The sequence below is a fragment of the Mobula birostris genome, chromosome 6 (genome assembly GCF_030028105.1).
Source record: "Mobula birostris isolate sMobBir1 chromosome 6, sMobBir1.hap1, whole genome shotgun sequence".
NCBI lineage: Eukaryota > Metazoa > Chordata > Chondrichthyes > Myliobatiformes > Myliobatidae > Mobula > Mobula birostris.
In genome coordinates, this window is record NC_092375.1 from 69,530,083 (window position 1) to 69,548,164 (window position 18,082).

General features: G+C 37.2%; 1 protein-coding gene across 9 annotated transcripts in view; it reads left to right on the forward strand.

Annotated features, from left to right (window-relative positions):
- The window catches only part of LOC140199090 (rho guanine nucleotide exchange factor TIAM1-like), a 299,957-nt gene that overhangs the window by 271,693 nt on the left and 10,182 nt on the right, over positions 1 to 18,082 (forward strand). For all 9 annotated transcript variants that reach the window (XM_072260579.1, XM_072260580.1, XM_072260582.1 and 6 more), the window contains 3 exons: positions 8,551 to 8,659; positions 8,930 to 8,988; positions 10,367 to 10,472. In XM_072260579.1, coding sequence (XP_072116680.1) covers positions 8,551 to 8,659; positions 8,930 to 8,988; positions 10,367 to 10,472 — 274 coding nt within the window. The remainder of the gene's footprint in view (positions 1 to 8,550; positions 8,660 to 8,929; positions 8,989 to 10,366; positions 10,473 to 18,082) is intronic.

Genomic DNA, 18,082 nt, shown 5'->3' on the forward strand with positions numbered 1-18,082 from the left:
AGAATCTAAAGTTAGGTAATGCTAAACCTCCATCTCTCTTAGCTTTCTGTAAATGTATTTTACCCAGTCTCGGGTTTTTATTTTGCCAAATAAATAAAGAAATTTTAGAGTCAACTTTATCAAAAAAAGATTTTGGAACAAAAATCGGTAATGCCTGAAATATATATAAAAATTTTGGCAGAATAAACATCTTAACTGCATTAATACGACCAATCAAAGTTAAATATAATGGAAACCATTTAGATGAAAGTTGAGTAATATGATCAATTAAAGGTAAAAAATTAAATAAATAAATCTTTGTGTTTATAAGTAATTTTAATCCCAAGATATGAGAAATAATTATTAATCAATTTAAACGGAAAGTTATGATACAAGGGAAGTTGTTTATTAATCGGTAAAAGTTCACTCTCACTAAGATTTAATTTATAACCTGAAAAAAGACTGAATTGTGCTAATAAATCTAAAGCAGCAGGGATAGATTTTTGAAGATTAGAAATATATAAAAGTAAGTCATCAGCATAGAGTGATATTTTATGGGACTTTAAGCCCCGAGTTATCCTAATAATATTTGGAGATTCTCGAATGGCAATTGCAAGAGGTTCTAATGCAATATCAAATAATAAAGGACTAAGAGGACAACCTTGTTGAGTACCTCGAAAAAGAGGGAAAAAAGGTGAGCTTAAAGAGTTAGTACGGACCGAGGCCATAGGAGAATGATATAACAGTTTGATCCAAGATATAAATTTCGGGCTAAAATTAAACATTTCAAGCACCTTAAATAAGTAAGGCCATTCTACTCTATCAAAAGCTTTTTCAGCATCTAAAGAGATAACACACTCAGGAACATTTGGTGAGGGGGTATAAACAATATTTAACAGTGTGCGAATGTTATAGAAAGAGTAATGACCTTTAGTAAAACCCGTTTGGTCTTCCGAAATAATAAAAGGGAGAACTTTTTCTAATCTGTTTGCTAATAATTTAGAAAAAATTTTAGAATCAACATTTAATAAAGATATTGGTCTATAAGATGCACATTGAGCAGGATCTTTATCCTTCTTTAATATTAGAGAGATTGACGCTCTATTGAAAGATTCGGGAAGTTTACCAAGTTTTAATGAAGCCTCCAAAACCCTACCGAACCAAGGGATTAATGAAGGTGCAAAAAACCTATAAAATTCCACGATAAACCCATCAGGGCCAGGAGCTTTCCCCAGGTTCATAGAGGAAATAACATTATTAATCTCATCAGTGGTAATGGGAGTATCTAGCATAGAAGACATATCCTGTGAAATCTCAGGGAAATCTAGGTTATCTAAAAAGTCATTCATATATTTAGAGTCTCGTAAAGACTCAGATTGATATAAGGAAGAATAAAAATCAAAAAAGGTTTGATTAATCTCCGCATGATCAAATATCAATCAATCATTTTGATTATAAATCTGATTAATTTGAGATTTAGTATAATTAGACTTCAATTGGTTAGCTAACAATTTGCCAACTTTGTCACTGTGTACATAAAATTCACTTCTTGTTTTCTTTAATTGGTTTACAATCGAAGATGAAAGTAATAAACTATGTTCCATTTGAAGTTCAGTTCTTTGTTTATACAACTCCTCAGAGGGAGCTGTAACATATTTTTTATCAATTTCCTTAATCTTGTCCACAATGACCAGCTCCTCCTGCTTCAGCTTCTTCCTCAAAGCAGCAGAATACGAGATAATCTGACCACGAATATAAGCTTTAAAAGTATCCCAAAGAATGTTCACAGAAATATCCTCTGTGTAGTTGATTGTAAAAAAAAAGATCAATCTGTTCATTCATAAAGTTAACAAAATCCGAGTTCTGAAGCAGCAACGAATTAAAACGCCATTGCCTATTATTTTGTGCATTGACCTGAATTTTAATAGAAAGCTTAAGTGGAGCATGATCCGAAATGGTAATAGAGTCATAATCACATTTAATCACTGAAGAGATAAGCCGAGAGTCAATAAAAAAATAATCAATTCTTGAATAGGAACGGTGAACATGTGAAAAAAAAGAAAAATATTTTTCCTGAGGATGCAAAAAACGCCAGATGTCCGTCGACCCAGAATCAGAGAGGAATGAGTTAATCAAGGTTGCAGATTTATTGGGTAAAGTCCGTAAAGGAGCCGAACGGTCCAAAACTGGGGATAAGCAAGTATTAAGATCTCCACCCCAGATCAGTGAAAACTCATTCAAATTCGGGAACCGATTAAATAATAATTTATAAAATTCCGGACAGTCCATATTAGGAGCATAAACATTAACCAAAACTGCCTTTTTATTAAATAGTAGACCACTAACCAGTAGAAATCTACCATTCGGATCAGAGATAATATCATGTTGTACAAAAGTAACTGAGGAGTCTATAAAAATAGAGACGCCTCGAATCTTAACGTTAGAGTTCAAATGAAACTGTTGTTCCTTCCAGAATTTAAAAAAACGTAGTCTGTCCCCCCTCCGCACATGGGTCTCTTGTAAAAATAGAACATGTGCTTAAATCTCCGGAATACTTTAAAAACTTTTTTCCTTTTAATAGGATGATTAAGACCATTAGTATTCCAGGAGACAAAATTAGTAAGAGACTCCATAAACCCTAAAGTCAACCCGCAAAAAAAGGATTGACGATAGGTCTGACCCACGAACCTGGAAAGGGAGCAGAACAAACCAGAGATAATGGGAAGGAGAACGCAACCAATACTTCAGTAATGTAAGTAGCCCAAGAAGAAAAAAACTAAAACGTGAAGCCCCTCCCACCACCCCCCACCCCATGACCTCAAGGCTAAATCTAAAGCAGACCCGCCAGAAAGAAGCAAGCACTAAAACTACCCCCATGACTTCAGATAGACGCTCACTAAAAAAAGTGTAAATATAAAAAAGATCAGCTAGTTATAAAACAGTAGAAGAATAAAAAAAGGTAGATCAATTAAGACAAGCACAATGTAAAACAGAGAAAAAGCCAGAAAATATAAAGAAAACCATAACAGACCAGAAATCCAATGATTAACCAAAAAAAAAGAAATGAAATTATTAATATAAACTAGTTAGGAAAACCTACAAAAAAATGTACATTTAAAGACTACGAAATTTAAGGCCTCAAAGGAAATACGCAAAATGATACTAAGGGAATAACCACCCATAATCCCCAAGGAAAAAGAAAGGAATGACGCGGTTAGAAAGAAAGTTTGGCAACCATATTAATTAATCAAAAATAAACTTTTCTGCCCATATAAAGCAAACAAAAATTAAACCCGACAGATTCACAACTTCCGATCAAACAGAGATAGTTAAAAATTGCGATTAAGATGTTGAAGGTGAAAATTGATCCAGATAACTCTGGGCATCCGATGGAGATTCAAAAAAACGAAGGGCTCCATCAGGCGTGCGGATCCTTAAACGCGCTGGGTAAAGCAGCGCTGGTTTTAAATCCATCTTGTAGAGTTCCGACATCACAGATCTGTAATGAACCTGTTGATCCCGAATCTGTTTGCTGAAGTCCTCCACGAATCGGAACTGAAGATCCAAAAAATCAATGTAACCTTTAGATCGAACAAATCGAAGCAGCTTCTCCTTGTCTTGAAAGTAATGAAAATGTAAAATGACATGCCGAGGTTTATCTGACTTAGACGAATATGATGGAACTCTATGAGCCTGATCCAATAACGGTGGTTGGTCAGGAAATACGGTAGGAAATGCATCTTTTAAAAGTTGAGAAAAAAACTTTATCGGGTTGTCAGATTCAGCAGCTTCACGAACACCAATAATTCAAATATTCTGCTGTCGCATTCTGGATTCTAAGTCAGAGTTTTTAAAAGTCAGAAAGTCAAGTTTTTCCTTCATTATAGTAGTTGTTTCTTCAATTTTCTCCATCTTGAGTTCATTTTGTTGCGTGGATTTTTGAAGATTAAATATAGCCGACTGATGTTCCGTGATAGATGTTTGCATTTTATCGATTGAATCGGCAATTTTCTGGAAATTAATTGAAATTTCCGCACGAATCAGCTCCTTTATAGAGGTTGATATTTCCCTTTGAATTAGATCCGATATAGCTTTCAGAGTCAAAGGTGGTTCAGTCGGAGGGAGATCGGTACCTTTCGGTCTAACCGGAGGTTTGCCGTCTTTCCAATTTTTTCCGTTCTTAGACATAGCAGACCTTAAAAGCATCCAAATATCAAAAAGCCCAATTTATTTCAGATTATTGTAAAAGTCGATGCCTTAATGGTTAGTTAAATATAGTTGATCATAGGAAAAAAAACTCAGAGGTGATGGAGCGAGTCAAGAACATGACTTCACTCCATGAGCTCTACCGGAAGTCCCCCTACTCGCCTTTTCCAATATATTTTCATCCCACTTAGATCCGTGGTAGGAAAATATCAGAGGAGATTCTTGGAGAGAGGATTCACAAGTATTTGGAGAAGCATAGTACAATTAGGAAGAGTCGTCATGGATTTTTGAGGGCAGGTCAGATTGACTTCTTCAAGGAAGCGACAAAACAAGTTGATGAAGGTAGAATGATGGATGCAGTGTATGATGATTTTAGTAAGGTATGTGGCAAAGTCAGGAGGCATGGGATCCAGGGAAACTTGGCTGTATGGATTTGTAATTGACTGCAGAAGGCAGAGGGTGGTACTAAATAGAGAGTATTCTGCCTGGAGGTCGATGATTAGTGGTATTCTGCAGGGATCTGTTCTGGGACCCCTGCTTTTTGTGATTTTTATAAATGACTTAAGTAAGGAAGGTTGGGTTAATAAGTTTACAGGTGGCATGAAAGTTGGCGGCATTGTGGATGGTGTAGACGATTAGCGTAGGTTACAACAGGGCATTGACAGAATGCAGAGCTGGCCGGAGAAGTGGTAGATGGAGTTCAATCCAGGAAAGTGTGAACTGATACAATTTAGAAGGTCGAACTTGATGGCAGAGTGCAAAGTTAATAGCAAGATTCTTAGCAGTGTGGAGGAACAGAATGATCTTGTTGTCCTTGACTATAGATAGTACAAAGCTGTCAGGCAACTTGATAGTGTGGTTAAGAAGATATGAGGTGTGTTCACTTTCACTAATTGGGGAATTGAGTTCATGGGCCACAAGGCCCTTTATTGTTGCAGCTCTATAAAATTTTGGTTAGACCACACTTGGACTACTGTGTTTATTTCTGGTTGCCTCATTATAGTAAGGATGTGGAAGTTTTAGAGTGCAGAGGAGATTTACCGTGATGCTGCCTGGATTAGAGAACATGTCTTATGAGGAAGGTTTAAGCGAGCTCAGGCTTTTATCTTTGGAGCAAAGGAGGATGAGAGGTGACTTCATAGAGGTGTACAGGATGAGATGTAGATAGAGTGGACAGCCAGAGACTTTTCCAGAGCAGAAATGGCTAACATGAGGATGCATGATTTTAAGGTGATTGAAGGAAAGTATAGGGGTTGTCAGATGTTTTTAAGTGCATGGAATACACTGCTAGGGTGGTGCTAGAGGCACATAAGTTAGGGACGTTTAGGAGACATTTGGATAGACACATGGATGAAAGATAAATGGAGGTCTGTGTGTGAGGGAAGGATTAGATTGATCTTAGAGTAATTTAAAAAGTTGGCACAATGTCATGGGCTGAAGTGCATGCACAATGCTGTAATGTTCTATGTTGTTCTGTGTAGACTTTTCTCCTTTTTTGGGTTCTCTTTCATTTTGTGCCATTGTCAGCTAAAATTATCCTACTCCTGAGCTTAAGATCTACTTTAATATTTTAATCACCTAATATTTGTGTAGTAAATCTTCTTTTAATGTTTTTCTCTGAAAATGAACTGACAATGACTTTAATGGTTTACAGATATTTAAAACTTTAGCTCTTGTTATACTATGTGAATGCATGCATTGATTTTTTTTTTTATTTACCACATGCTTAACAGTCAATTAAATGGTCTAGTTTAGAAAACAGATTGCATTTTGTTTGTTACAAATTTCTGAGATGATAAAAATGATGGCAAATGATAAAATTTACCTGGGAAAATTAGTGGTGGGAACAATATTTGCAACATCATGTTTTGCAATATCCTGAACATTAGTGTATTTAGTATATCACCATGTTAACCAAAGAAGGGCAAAGGAGAAAGCCAAGTTAATTCCTCATTACATGAAAGGAAATGTAATCATGTGTCTCTTGTATCAAACAATGTATTTAAATTGTTCACATCAACATTTTAAAAACAATATTATTTAATGGAAAATGAAATCAATTGGATCACTGAATAAGATATAAAAAAGCATCTGACAAATGAACAGTAGTTGATAAATACCTTTATTAAATTGTTTGATCACCTAGACTATTAGTAGTAAGTTGAACTGAGCAAAATTTGGAACAAACACCTGTCTAAATAAACGACTACCTTAACTTTCTGTTGATGGAGCTTTGCAATTTTGCATGTATTTAAAGCTCTTCACTCTAATTTATAAATAACTAAATTAAAAACATGGCTGACCTGTCCAACTAAAATTCCAAAATCAATGTTAAACCTTTTATACAATTGGAATCTCCGCGGCTCTCCCAGTTTAGGTTCAACACCTCATATTTTGAGGCTCAATACTCCTTATCCTCTTCATAAAGGCAACAACTTTAGATTATATGCAAAACATCCCAAGTACCTTCTCCAAGGATTTGTTGAAGTGAGCTTTTTCTATGTACCTCACAAATTGCTTGTGTCCGTATATTTTGTACTCATGTACATGTGTAGGTGCTTTTGATAAGGTCAGTAATTTTTTTCTTAAGACTAATAACTTCAAGGTGATTCACAGTGGTCCTTGTGGCCAAGATACTCCCTAAGAGTATTGAGATGGAGTTTCAAGGTTTCGATCCAGGGATACAAAAGGATGATAATGTGTTTCCAAGTTAGATTAATGTCTTGGTTGTGACATTTTCATCTAACTGTTGCTCATGTCCTTTTCTGTGGACATAGTCATGAGTTTTCACAGTGCAGTTGAAGAAACCTTGTTAAATTATTATAGTATATTTTATTGACAGTGCGATCATGATGTATTGATGCTAGAAGAAGTTGAGGTACCAATTAAGTAGGTTGCACTATCTTGGATAGTGTACTTTAGTGTAATTTGGAGCTATCCCAGCATGTGAAGACAGACTCCGGCGGATTGAGCAGACGAGACCAGCGGAAGGTCCAACGGTCAAGAAGGCAGTCTCTGCAAGCATCGTGGAACGTGTAGAGCAGGACAAGACACAGAAGACGTCCTGGTCATCCACTGCGCCTAGTCCCATCTCCAGCCGTCTAGACTCTGTCTTGCCACTGGATCCAGATGGGAATTGGGAAGAGAGAGTGAGGCTGACGCTGCGCAACTCTCCCTCACTTAAATCCAAATCACACGCTAGTCTCGACACCATCACTATGGTGTCAAGGTCCTCATCGACGTCAACGATGGACGAACAACATCAACAGTTTGGAGCTGCACTCAAAGAGTATTTCATTACATGCTGACGTGACTGTTTGATAGTGGAAGGTTCATTGTGAAACAGTCATTACAGGAAACTGTGGCTTACTCATTCAGCTACAATAGTTAAGCAGCTGCTCCAATTTTTTTTTATTGGGTGATTCGGCAATGGTAATCCTATAGACTCTTAAGGAGGCTGACTGGTCTCTGCTCCACTTCAGACCAAATCATGGAAGGGTTGTGCCCCGGACAGTAATCTGATGACGGTTGGCAGCATTGCCTTGGTATAAGGTACATCGCTTTAACAAATAGGTATCTTAAAAAAATAAGCCACAGTAGGGTTGAGGGGTTCAATGTGTGTGGTTAAATTTAATATCATGTAAAATACAGAGCGAATTAAAGCTAGGTAAATTTACAGTCAACTCGGCAAGGGAATAAGTAAGGCAAAAGAAAATATTTTTTAAATATTATTATGTTCAACCTTTAATATCTTAAACAACAATTAATTTTTAGATGGATTGACAGTTTTGATTATTATCTTTCTAGCAAAACAAATTATTTTAGTAGTCAGTAACAACTATAATATTGTTCAAATAGACTATTTGCTTTTATTACTGTACTAACCTTTTACATGGCAAAGTTAATGGGCAACCTCTTCATGAATGTAAGGGCTATATCGAATTTCTACAAAGTTTAGAGTAGAATAAACTGGCAAACAAGCCATGGTAGCTTACCAAACTAGTATCCTTTGCTTGCTGGTAGTTGTTGGTCAATTTGCATATCAATAATCAAAGACAAATACTCGTTATAACAGCATTTTTTGAGTGTGCATTTAATATTTAGAAATATTAAAATTTAATGTCACTTCATACAGGGTTACGTCAAGAAGTAAAAACAAAGGCATCTTCAATAAGAGTCAATGATTTATTTGCCCCACTTTCCAAATGCGTAATTAAATGTGTTTTCTAATTTAAGTTTGAGCAAAACTATTGAAGTTGCAAAGGTGTTCCAAAATAGTGAATCACCACCCCTTGTCAAAAAAAAAGACTCAGCATAAGTGCATGCAGTTGTGGGTGTTATACAGGTTGTGCTTGTTATTTACAGGTTGGGGACCTTTCAATGGGAGATCTTCTTCTCCATTCTACAGTTAGTTGGCTCAATCCTCCATCATCCTTTGGGAAGTGTAAAAAAGATCCTGAATTGGCAGCATTTGGTATGTTGTACTTCATTTTGTTTAGACTCTTGAGATGTAACTGAGTGTAATATCCATTTTAGTACTATGTGTGTACAATATTTCTGGGGAATTGATGGCAGGATGGAACAGCTTCCTGAAAAGGGTCTGATATGCTCAACAATCTACTGTACGAAATCGAGTTTTACGTTGATATATTTTCAGTATCTCTTTGCATTGACTGTCGTGTGAGAAAGAGTTGATTGTTTAAAAGCACAACATCTTTGGCTATCTAATGTTCTTTGTTTCTAGTGTTCAAAGCTGCAGTTGTTCTTATCTATAAAGATGGTTTTAAGCAGAAAAGGAAACTGGTAAGTTTTTGTCCTGAAATAGTATGAGTTTTATGAGATACAGCATATTACTCTAAATACATTATTTTGAACAAGTAAATATAAAATAATAAAAAATTAAAGAGAAATACCTTCATTTAAAAACTGGGTTTCAAATATTTCATGATGATGTTGCAAGATAATATTCAGATATCACTATGTTAAAGAATAACATAGATCCATTACTCAAATGACAGTTTTGTTTGTTTGAACATACATACATGGTTAATACCATATTTTAGTGCCATGTGACTCATTTACAGCCGTTCAAAAGTGAGTGATTTTTGATCCAAGTCCTGCTTGTGACTAATGTACCAAGAACCGGAGAAGCGGATGTATGTCTGGAAGCTGCCTCAGCAATTGATGGCTCACCTAGTTCACAGACCACTCACTGTGCCTGTGTAGTTGGTTTCAGTATAAACAGAAGGAGATCGAAACAGAAAATGCTGGAAATATTCTGCAGATCATGCAGGATCAACGTAGACAGAAACCATATTCAAAGGCCTTGTCAGCTGAAACATTAACTATTTAACTCTCTGCAGATGCTGCCTAAATTGCAGAGTATTTCCAACATTTTCCATTCTTGTTTTAGGATTCCAAGTTCTGTAATATTTTGTTCTTCATTTAACTTTAAAAACAACCTCTCTTAGCAAATTCTAAGTTTGACTTGGATCTGATTTTTAGTGGAATCTTTAAGTAATGTACACAATTCTTCTGACCAACGACTTTCCCCAACCTCCCTCCTAACCATAGCAGCAACCAATACTAATCCCCAGCTTGCAACTTGCCCTACTGCTCCTCTTTGACCTGCTCACATACTGCACCCCTAATATGAGCCCTCAAGTATGACACCATCCCTTGAATGCCAACTGGTGGGTTTGGATGGAACGCCATTAAATTATTAATTTGGAAAAAAATATTTTCGCAATGGTCATTACATTGCTAGAAAAAGTTTGAATTGATGTAAATCTAGGAAAACATCAGTAGGGCACAAAAGAGCATTGTGTTCATTGCATAATACGCTAAATAGTTAAAGAACTGTTTCAAGTTCAATGATATTTCATGATGAAAATGTAATTGATTGTGATCTACAAAGAAAGAAGAAAATGCCATTAAGTTGTCTCTATTGTATGCGGAAATTGCAAAATTCTCTTAGTACAGCCATGCTTGCGTTCTAATAAAAGTTATTTAAACTAAGTCATAACTTCAGTTATAAATATTTTTCCACATTTATGCGTCTCTTTAACTCTATTTTCAATCATAAATGGTAATTAACTTTGCTTCAACATCTGTTGCATAAATCTTCTTTTCATTCTTGTAAAATCTCAACAAATGATGCAATCTATTCTGTGTCCAATAGGGAAACATCTCCCAGAGGGTTTCTGTCCCAGATGAACGTGATCCCTTCAGATTTCGTCATATGATTCCCACACAAGCCTTGCAAATTCGATCTGTTACCACTACAGGTATGAATGTTTAATTTTATCGTTATATTTGATTAATAAAATGAAATAAGCTTCCACAATACAGTTTAGTCTTTAATCTCTTTTGGAAGAGTGCATTGTAAAAATATTAGTGTGGATGTCATTTGCATTTGTCAATTTAGATTGTATCAGCAGTTAAGTACAAAGATGTAACTGAATGGTATTAGTCATGGAGAATTTTTTTTGAGGAAAACCTATTCATTCCTACATAATTTATCTTTTATTTTCATTGAAGGACGTATTTGTAGAGATATTTTTCCCAGATACATCTACCCACATCAATGAATTCAACAGTGATGTCAATGCATTCATGACAATGGAAGCAATTTGCAAGTGAATTTCTTCAGATTAATATGTTACAGTTTTGGGTTTTCCTTGCTAGCTACAGCTTGGTTTTTGTATCAGAATGTAGAACGTGGACTGTACCGAACAAAAAAAGACCCTTTAGCCCCGGATGTTGTGCCAGACTAATTAAATTAGTAACCAAATCCCCATCTAAACTAATCCCTTCTGCCTGCACAATGTTGACATCTCTCCTTTTATTTCATATTCATGTGCCTATTTAAGAGCCTCTTGAATGCCTCTGTCATATTTGCCTCCACTACTACCGTGACAGCACATTCCAGCCACTCACTATAAAACAAAATCATCAGTGCATCTCCTTTGAACTTAACCCCTCTTACTTCAAATGCATGCCCTCTGATATTAGACATTTGAACTCTGGTAAAGTGTACTGGCAATCAAAATTCAAGATTGTTTAATGTCATTTCCGGTACACAAGCAAAGGAGAGTGAAATAATTGTTACTCTGAATCTAGTGTAGCACAAAAAAACACAGTAAGATAAAGAACACAATAATAACAAAACCCACAATAACAATTGTGTAAATACATAAGAAAGCTAATATACATAAAAATGTTAAAATATAGATAAAAATGTTATGACCAGCTGTTATGTTCAAAGCTTACACTATAAGTAGGGCAGCACAGAAATACAGCTAATAGAGCTGTTGCTTCATAGCTCCCGCATTCAAGGTTCAATCCTGATCTCAGGTCCTGCCTGTGTGAAGTTTTTTTCACTCTTGCTGTGACTGCACAAGTTTCCTGGTGCTCCAGTTGCTTCCCACATCTGAAAGATGTGCAGACTGTAGGTTAATTGGTCACTGTAAATTGCACAAATTGTGTAAGTGAATTATAGAATCAGGCAAGAATCAGTGAAATGTGGGGGAATGAAATGGGATTAATGTTGGATTGCTTTCATTTGGTGCTTAATGGTCAGTGTGGACTTGATGGACCAAGGGGCATGTTTCCAAACCGTATGACTCTGTAACTGTATAAACTGGGGTTTTCCCCTGTTCTTACCGATTTTAAAATATTCTGATTTATCTCATTCTATTCAGGTATTCCATTGTAGTATGTTCTTCTAAGAGGTTGAATTTCACCTATGAATCAAACATCATTTTATTTAAGTTAGAGAAAGGTTGGACAAGTTGTGTCTTTATTGTTTGGAACATAGAAGGTTGAGGAGCTTGATAGAGGTATTTAAAATTATGAGGGGGATTGATAGAGTTGACGTGGATAGGCTTTTTCCATTGAGAATGGGGGAGATTCAAATAAGAGGACATGAGTTGAGAATTAAAGGGCAAAAGTTTAGGGGTAACATGAGGGGGAATTTTTTTAGTCAGAGAGTGGTGGCTGTGTGGAACGAGCTTCCAGCAGAAGTGGTTGAGGCAGGTTTGATGTTGTCGTTTAAAGTTAAATTAGATAGCTATATGGACAAGAAAGGAATGGAGGGTTATGGGCTGAGTGCAGGTCGGTGGGACTAAGTGAGAGTAAGAGTTTGGCACTGACTAGAAGGGCCGAGATGGCCTGTTTCCGTGCTGAAATTGTTATATGGTTATATCATTCCAATTATTAAATATTGTGGAATTGGAAGTTGAGCTAAACAATTAAAAATGTTTGCAAAATTTAAAAACTTGACCAATAACCTTACAATGGTACAATTCACTTGGCACATTTGTACTTGAAGTGAATGTTTTGGCTCCTCCTTCAAAGCAGAAACCAACTGAACTGTAGTTGTAGTTGTATTAAATAAAGGTGAGACTTAATTTCTGTGAATGGAGCTGTATTTTAAATCTCTCATGCATAATGAAAAATTTGAAGAAACAAATATCATGAGAAAACGGAAGTTAAATACACAGTATATGTCTAGATTGTGATGATAATTGCATAAATATGCTGTTCATTGAACATCACTTCTCAGTGTGTATGCGTAGAGAATCTTTCTCAGATAGGTAGATGGCCTTGCATGCTGGCACATATTATCATCTTTTTTGATTGACTGGTTTTAAATTTTTTTATATAAATCCTGACTCCCTGCATTCATGCATTTAAGTTTATATAAGCAATGCTACATGTACATGAATATGCTTGAATAAACTCTTTATTCTCTTAGTGAAATACATATTGTCTAGCATGTAAATTTGTGCTTTGAGGTCATGGTACAAAGAGCATTAATTGTAATTTTTTTAAGTTTATAAATATTAATATTCAAATTATACTGATCAGAAAATCTGGACTTCTGCCCACATTCTCACCTTATGAAATGGGGTTGTTGTCAGGTATAAGTTTCATGTTATTTTGGATCACTTTAACCTGATAAAACTACTTCTTTTACACAGGAATGTTATCTAACTACAGAGGAGAAAGTGTTAAATCCTTACATGGATTAATTATAATGTCCTTGGTTTTACAGTAAAGATTACTTCTTTTATTTACCAATTCTTTGGCATCGGGCAAGGCAGTGTGATTGAAGTTATTCTGTCAGTGCAGGAGTTTAATAAGTTGCCAGTTGGCTGTTGTTCAGGTTTCACTCATGGAAGAGGTGGCCACAGCCTCCGAGGTTTTCCTTGAAATGTTAAGGCAGGAATTTCATCATCCATTGTGTTACTAGGTTGAACTAGGTAACGCTTGTGATCAGCCAAGAAATGCATCAACCAGCCTGTCATTAGCTTTTGGGTTTTGTTCGTGTGATGCTGCAGAATTTCAGATGGCTATGTGGATTTTTAAAGGCCCTTTGTCACTGTCTTTGTTTTTAATAAGCATGTTTTCTCTGTGGACTTGAAGTTCAGTCTGAGCTTGCAAAGGAAGGCACTTGAGCTGTTTTGGCCAGGATCAGCCGATGGAAAGCCATTGTCAGGGTGATAAAGCAGTTCTGTGTGAAATTAGAGATGCAGTCGGATGCACGACAGCTGTGGCAGGGTTTGCATGCCACTACTTCTATAAAACGAAATTTAACAGTATACTTGTCAATGAAGCTCCACTCCCTGATGAGGTTCAACATGTTTTATGCACACTTTGAAAAGCAGAATAACAGTAACCTGTGCAAATCACCATAGCATCCAGTGACCCTGTCATCTCTGTGTTGAAGGCTGATATCAAAACATCCTTAAAGAGGTTAAGTCCTTGCAAGATGCCAGACTCTGATGGTGTACCTGGTAAGGCACTTGAAAGCCTGTGCTAACAATCTGGCTGGAGTGTTCAAGAACATCTTAAACCTCTCACTGCTGTAGTCTGAGGTTCACATTGGCTTCAAAAGGACAGTAGTTATACCTGTGCCCAAGAAGAGCTGATAAGTTGCCTCAATGATTATCAACTGGTAGCACTCACAGCTACCATAATAAAGTGCTTCAAGAGATTGGTTATGGCTAGAGTTAACTCCTGCCTGTGCAAGGACCTGGACTCACTGCAATATGCCTACCTTCATAACAGCAACAGGTCTACAGTGAACACAATCTCTCCAGCTCTCCACTCTGTTTTGGAGCACCTAGACAACAGCAAAACGTATGTCAGGCTGCTGTTTATTGACTACAGCTCAGCAGTCAGCATTATCATCCTCTCCATAGTAACAACCAAGCTCCAAAACCTGTGCCTCCATCCCTCGACTCCCTCATCAAGAGACCACAGTCAGTAGGGATTGGTAGGTAACGTCTCTTCCTCACTGACAATCAATACAGGCACACATCAAGAACGTGTGCATAGCCCACTGCTGTAATCTCTCTACACCCATGGGTGTGTGGCTAGGCACAGCTTAAACACCATTTATAAATTCACAATTGACATCACTGTTGTTGGTAAAGTCTCAGGTGGCAATGAGGAGACATATTGCACTGAGATGGATCGACTAGTTGAATGCTGTCACAAGAACAATCTTGCACTCAGTGTTTCAAGACGAAAGGAATTGATTCTGAACTTCACAAAAGGGAAGTCGGAAGAACACACACAATTGAGAGGATAGCAATAGAAATGGTGAGCTGCTTTAAGTTCTGGTATGTCAGCATCTCAGAGGGTCTGTCCTGGGCCCAACACACTGATGCAATCACAAAGGAGGCATGCTGGTGATTCTGTTTTGTTAGGAGATCGAAGAGATTTGCTCTGTCATCAGAAACTCTTGTAAATAGCTACAGATGTATGGTGGAGAGCGTTCTGACTGGTTGCCACAAAGTCAGGTTATGATGCACAGGATTTCGAGAGGCTGCTGAGGGTTGTAATCTCAGCCACTTTGTCAAGGGCGCAACTCACCCCACCATTGAGAGCACGTTCAAGAGGCAGTGCCTAAAGAAGGCGGCATCCCTCACTAAGGATCTTCTCCATCTGGAACATGCCCTCTTCTCCTTGCTGCTATTGAGTAGGAGGTATAAGAGCCTGAAAGCTGACATGCAGTGATTCTTCCCCTCATGCATCAGATTTTTGAATGGTCAATTGATCCATGACACTATCTCATTCTTTTTTATGTACCATGTGTTTATTATATAATTGATAGTAATTTTATGTGTTTGCAATGTACTGCTGCTGCAGAACAACAAAATTCACTTCATATAAGACAATTATAATAAGCCTGATTCTGATTCTGATTCAGTGCTTCAGAGATGAATGTAGAGTACCAGAGCACAAAAAAGGCTCCTCAGCCCGTCTACTCCACGCTGAACTATTAATCTGCTGCGTTCACCAGCAACTTTGATGTTTGTTGCTTGAACTATTAATCTGCCTCGTCCCATTGACCTGCACCCAGACCATATCCCTCCATCCATGCACCTATCTAAATTTCTCTTAAATGTTGGAATCAAGCCCACGTCCACCATTTCCGTTGGCAGCACGTTGCACACTCTCAACACCCTCTGTGAAAAAGTTCCCCTCATGTTCCCCTTAAATATTTCACCTTTCACCATTATCCCATGACCTCTAGTTCTAGCGTCACCCAACCTCAGTGGAAAAAGCTGGCTTGCATTTACTTACGTGTGCTCCACGTAATTTTGTAGGCACCTATCAAATCTCTCCTCAGTTTTTTACATTCTAGGGAATAGCAGCAGACAACAACACAAATTGTATTTGTAAATGATTTCCTTAGTATAAGGAAAACTTGCGGGTAGTCTCTGTATTTTTGGGCCTTTAGGGAATTCTCTTTCAGAGTTATCTATCCTTGGGATCCACGAGCACACAATATAGTAAAATTCTGATAATCTGCAATCCAGTTGTAAGGAAATCTGATGGGTTGGCACCTAGCTCACAGGATGTTTATTCTCATATTCCCTTTCACGATGTGGAGCTACAGTTCTTGCATTATAGAGTCATAGAACACAGCAGCATAGACTGGCTCTTTGTCTCATCTATTATGTGCCAAACTATTAATCTGTCTAGTATCAACAACCTGCACCCAGACCATAGCCCTTCATACCCCTCACACCCATCAATATAGCTATTCAAATTTCTCTTAAGTGTTGAAATTGAACCCGTATGCACCACTTCCACTGGTATTTCACAACACACTCTCACCGCCCACTGAGAAAAGAAATTCACTCTCATAACGTTTCACCTTTCACCATTAACCCATTACCTCACTCAACCTCAGTGGAGAAAGCCTGCTTACATTTATCCTATCGACCCCCCCTCTTAATTTTGTATACCTCTATCAAATGTCCCTGATGCTCCAGGATATAAAGTATCCTATTCAAGCTTTCCCTATAACTCAGGTCCTCAAGTCCTGTAACGTCCTTTTAAACTTTCTTGGCACTCCTTCAATCTAATTAATATTTTTTCCTGGAAGTAGGTGACCAGAACAGAACACAATGCTTCTAATTAGGCCTCACCAATGTCTTAAACAGTTTCAACATAACTTCCCATCTCCTGTACTCAGTACAAGAGATATGTGAAGGCTAACATGCTTTTATCTGCTTCCAGGAACCTCAGCTTCTTGGAAGTAGGTAAGTAACATTCTAATAAAAGATTACTGACTTGAAACCTTAATTGCATTTCTGACTCCGCAGCAACTGCCTGACCTGCTGAGTATCTCGGGCATGTTTTGGTCTTATCTTGGATAACTGCCATGCTTGTGTGACAGCTCCTGAAGCAAGTTGAACAAAGTGTTCTGACATTTGATAGAAAAGGTCTTGTGAAGCAGTGTGTTGTGTGTTGGTGCTACTACCCTGGCTGTTACCTCCTGGTTTCATTATGAAATTCACTGCATTCAGGATGTAAAATAGCGCAAAGCAGGAAGAGAGGCATTGATACAATATATACAACCTTAAAAAGCAAATATAGTTTCGGTTATTAATCAGTGACACAACAGGTACAGTGGATTACTTTGATATGCTGTTATTCATAAGATTGCTGAGGAACAAGAACAGAAAGCACATACATTTATATAGTGCCTCTTTGACACTGTTGCATCCTAATGTACTTTGCGGCCAAAGAAGTAGTTCGGTACCATAGCCAATGCTATAATCTAGGAAGCAGGGCAGTTGATATTGACACTGCGAATGTCTACAAACATTAATGTGACAATGATCAGATAGACTGTTTCATGCTGTTGAGTGAAGAATAAATATTGGCCAGGGACAAATTCCCCATTGTTTTTAATAATAGTATTTTAGTATTTTTGTATGTCCAGCTGAGAGGCACATTCAGTACTTAAGAGATTCTGCATATGCTGAAAATCCACAACAACATACACAAAATGTTGGAGATCTCAGCAGGTCAGACAGCATCCATGGAGGGCTCAACATTTCGGGCCAAGATCCTTCATCGGGAAGGGTCTCAGCCTGAATTCAGTGTGTTGCCTGAGAGGCAGAAAGTCCATATACTCAATCCCATACTTTTCAAATACTTTAACAATCATCTTTAGCAATAGGTTGAAGTATTATTGAATCTTAACTTTAGTAAGGAACAATAGACAATAATTGATTTTATTATCCATCTTCCAGCAAGTGAAATAGGAATTATCTTCCTGGCTGGAAAATGAATACCTCCTGTTGTAAAATTTTGTTCAGAATTCCTGCCATGGCATTTTATTACCATTTACTGTTATGCTCGATTGTGCTCCCCTACATGTCAAGGAAAAATGGGAGTTGTGCAGGTGCACATCAGTAAAAGCAATTGCTATTGTAGTTTTGTCAGATTTTTTACAGCCTGTCCCTGACACACTTTTGACTGCTATGTACAAGGTTTCACCTTTTATGCATCCCAGAGATTCTTGAATAAAATGTACTTCTTCCTTCAGATCTAAACCAATTATTGATCTTCTCTTGAAATTCGGACA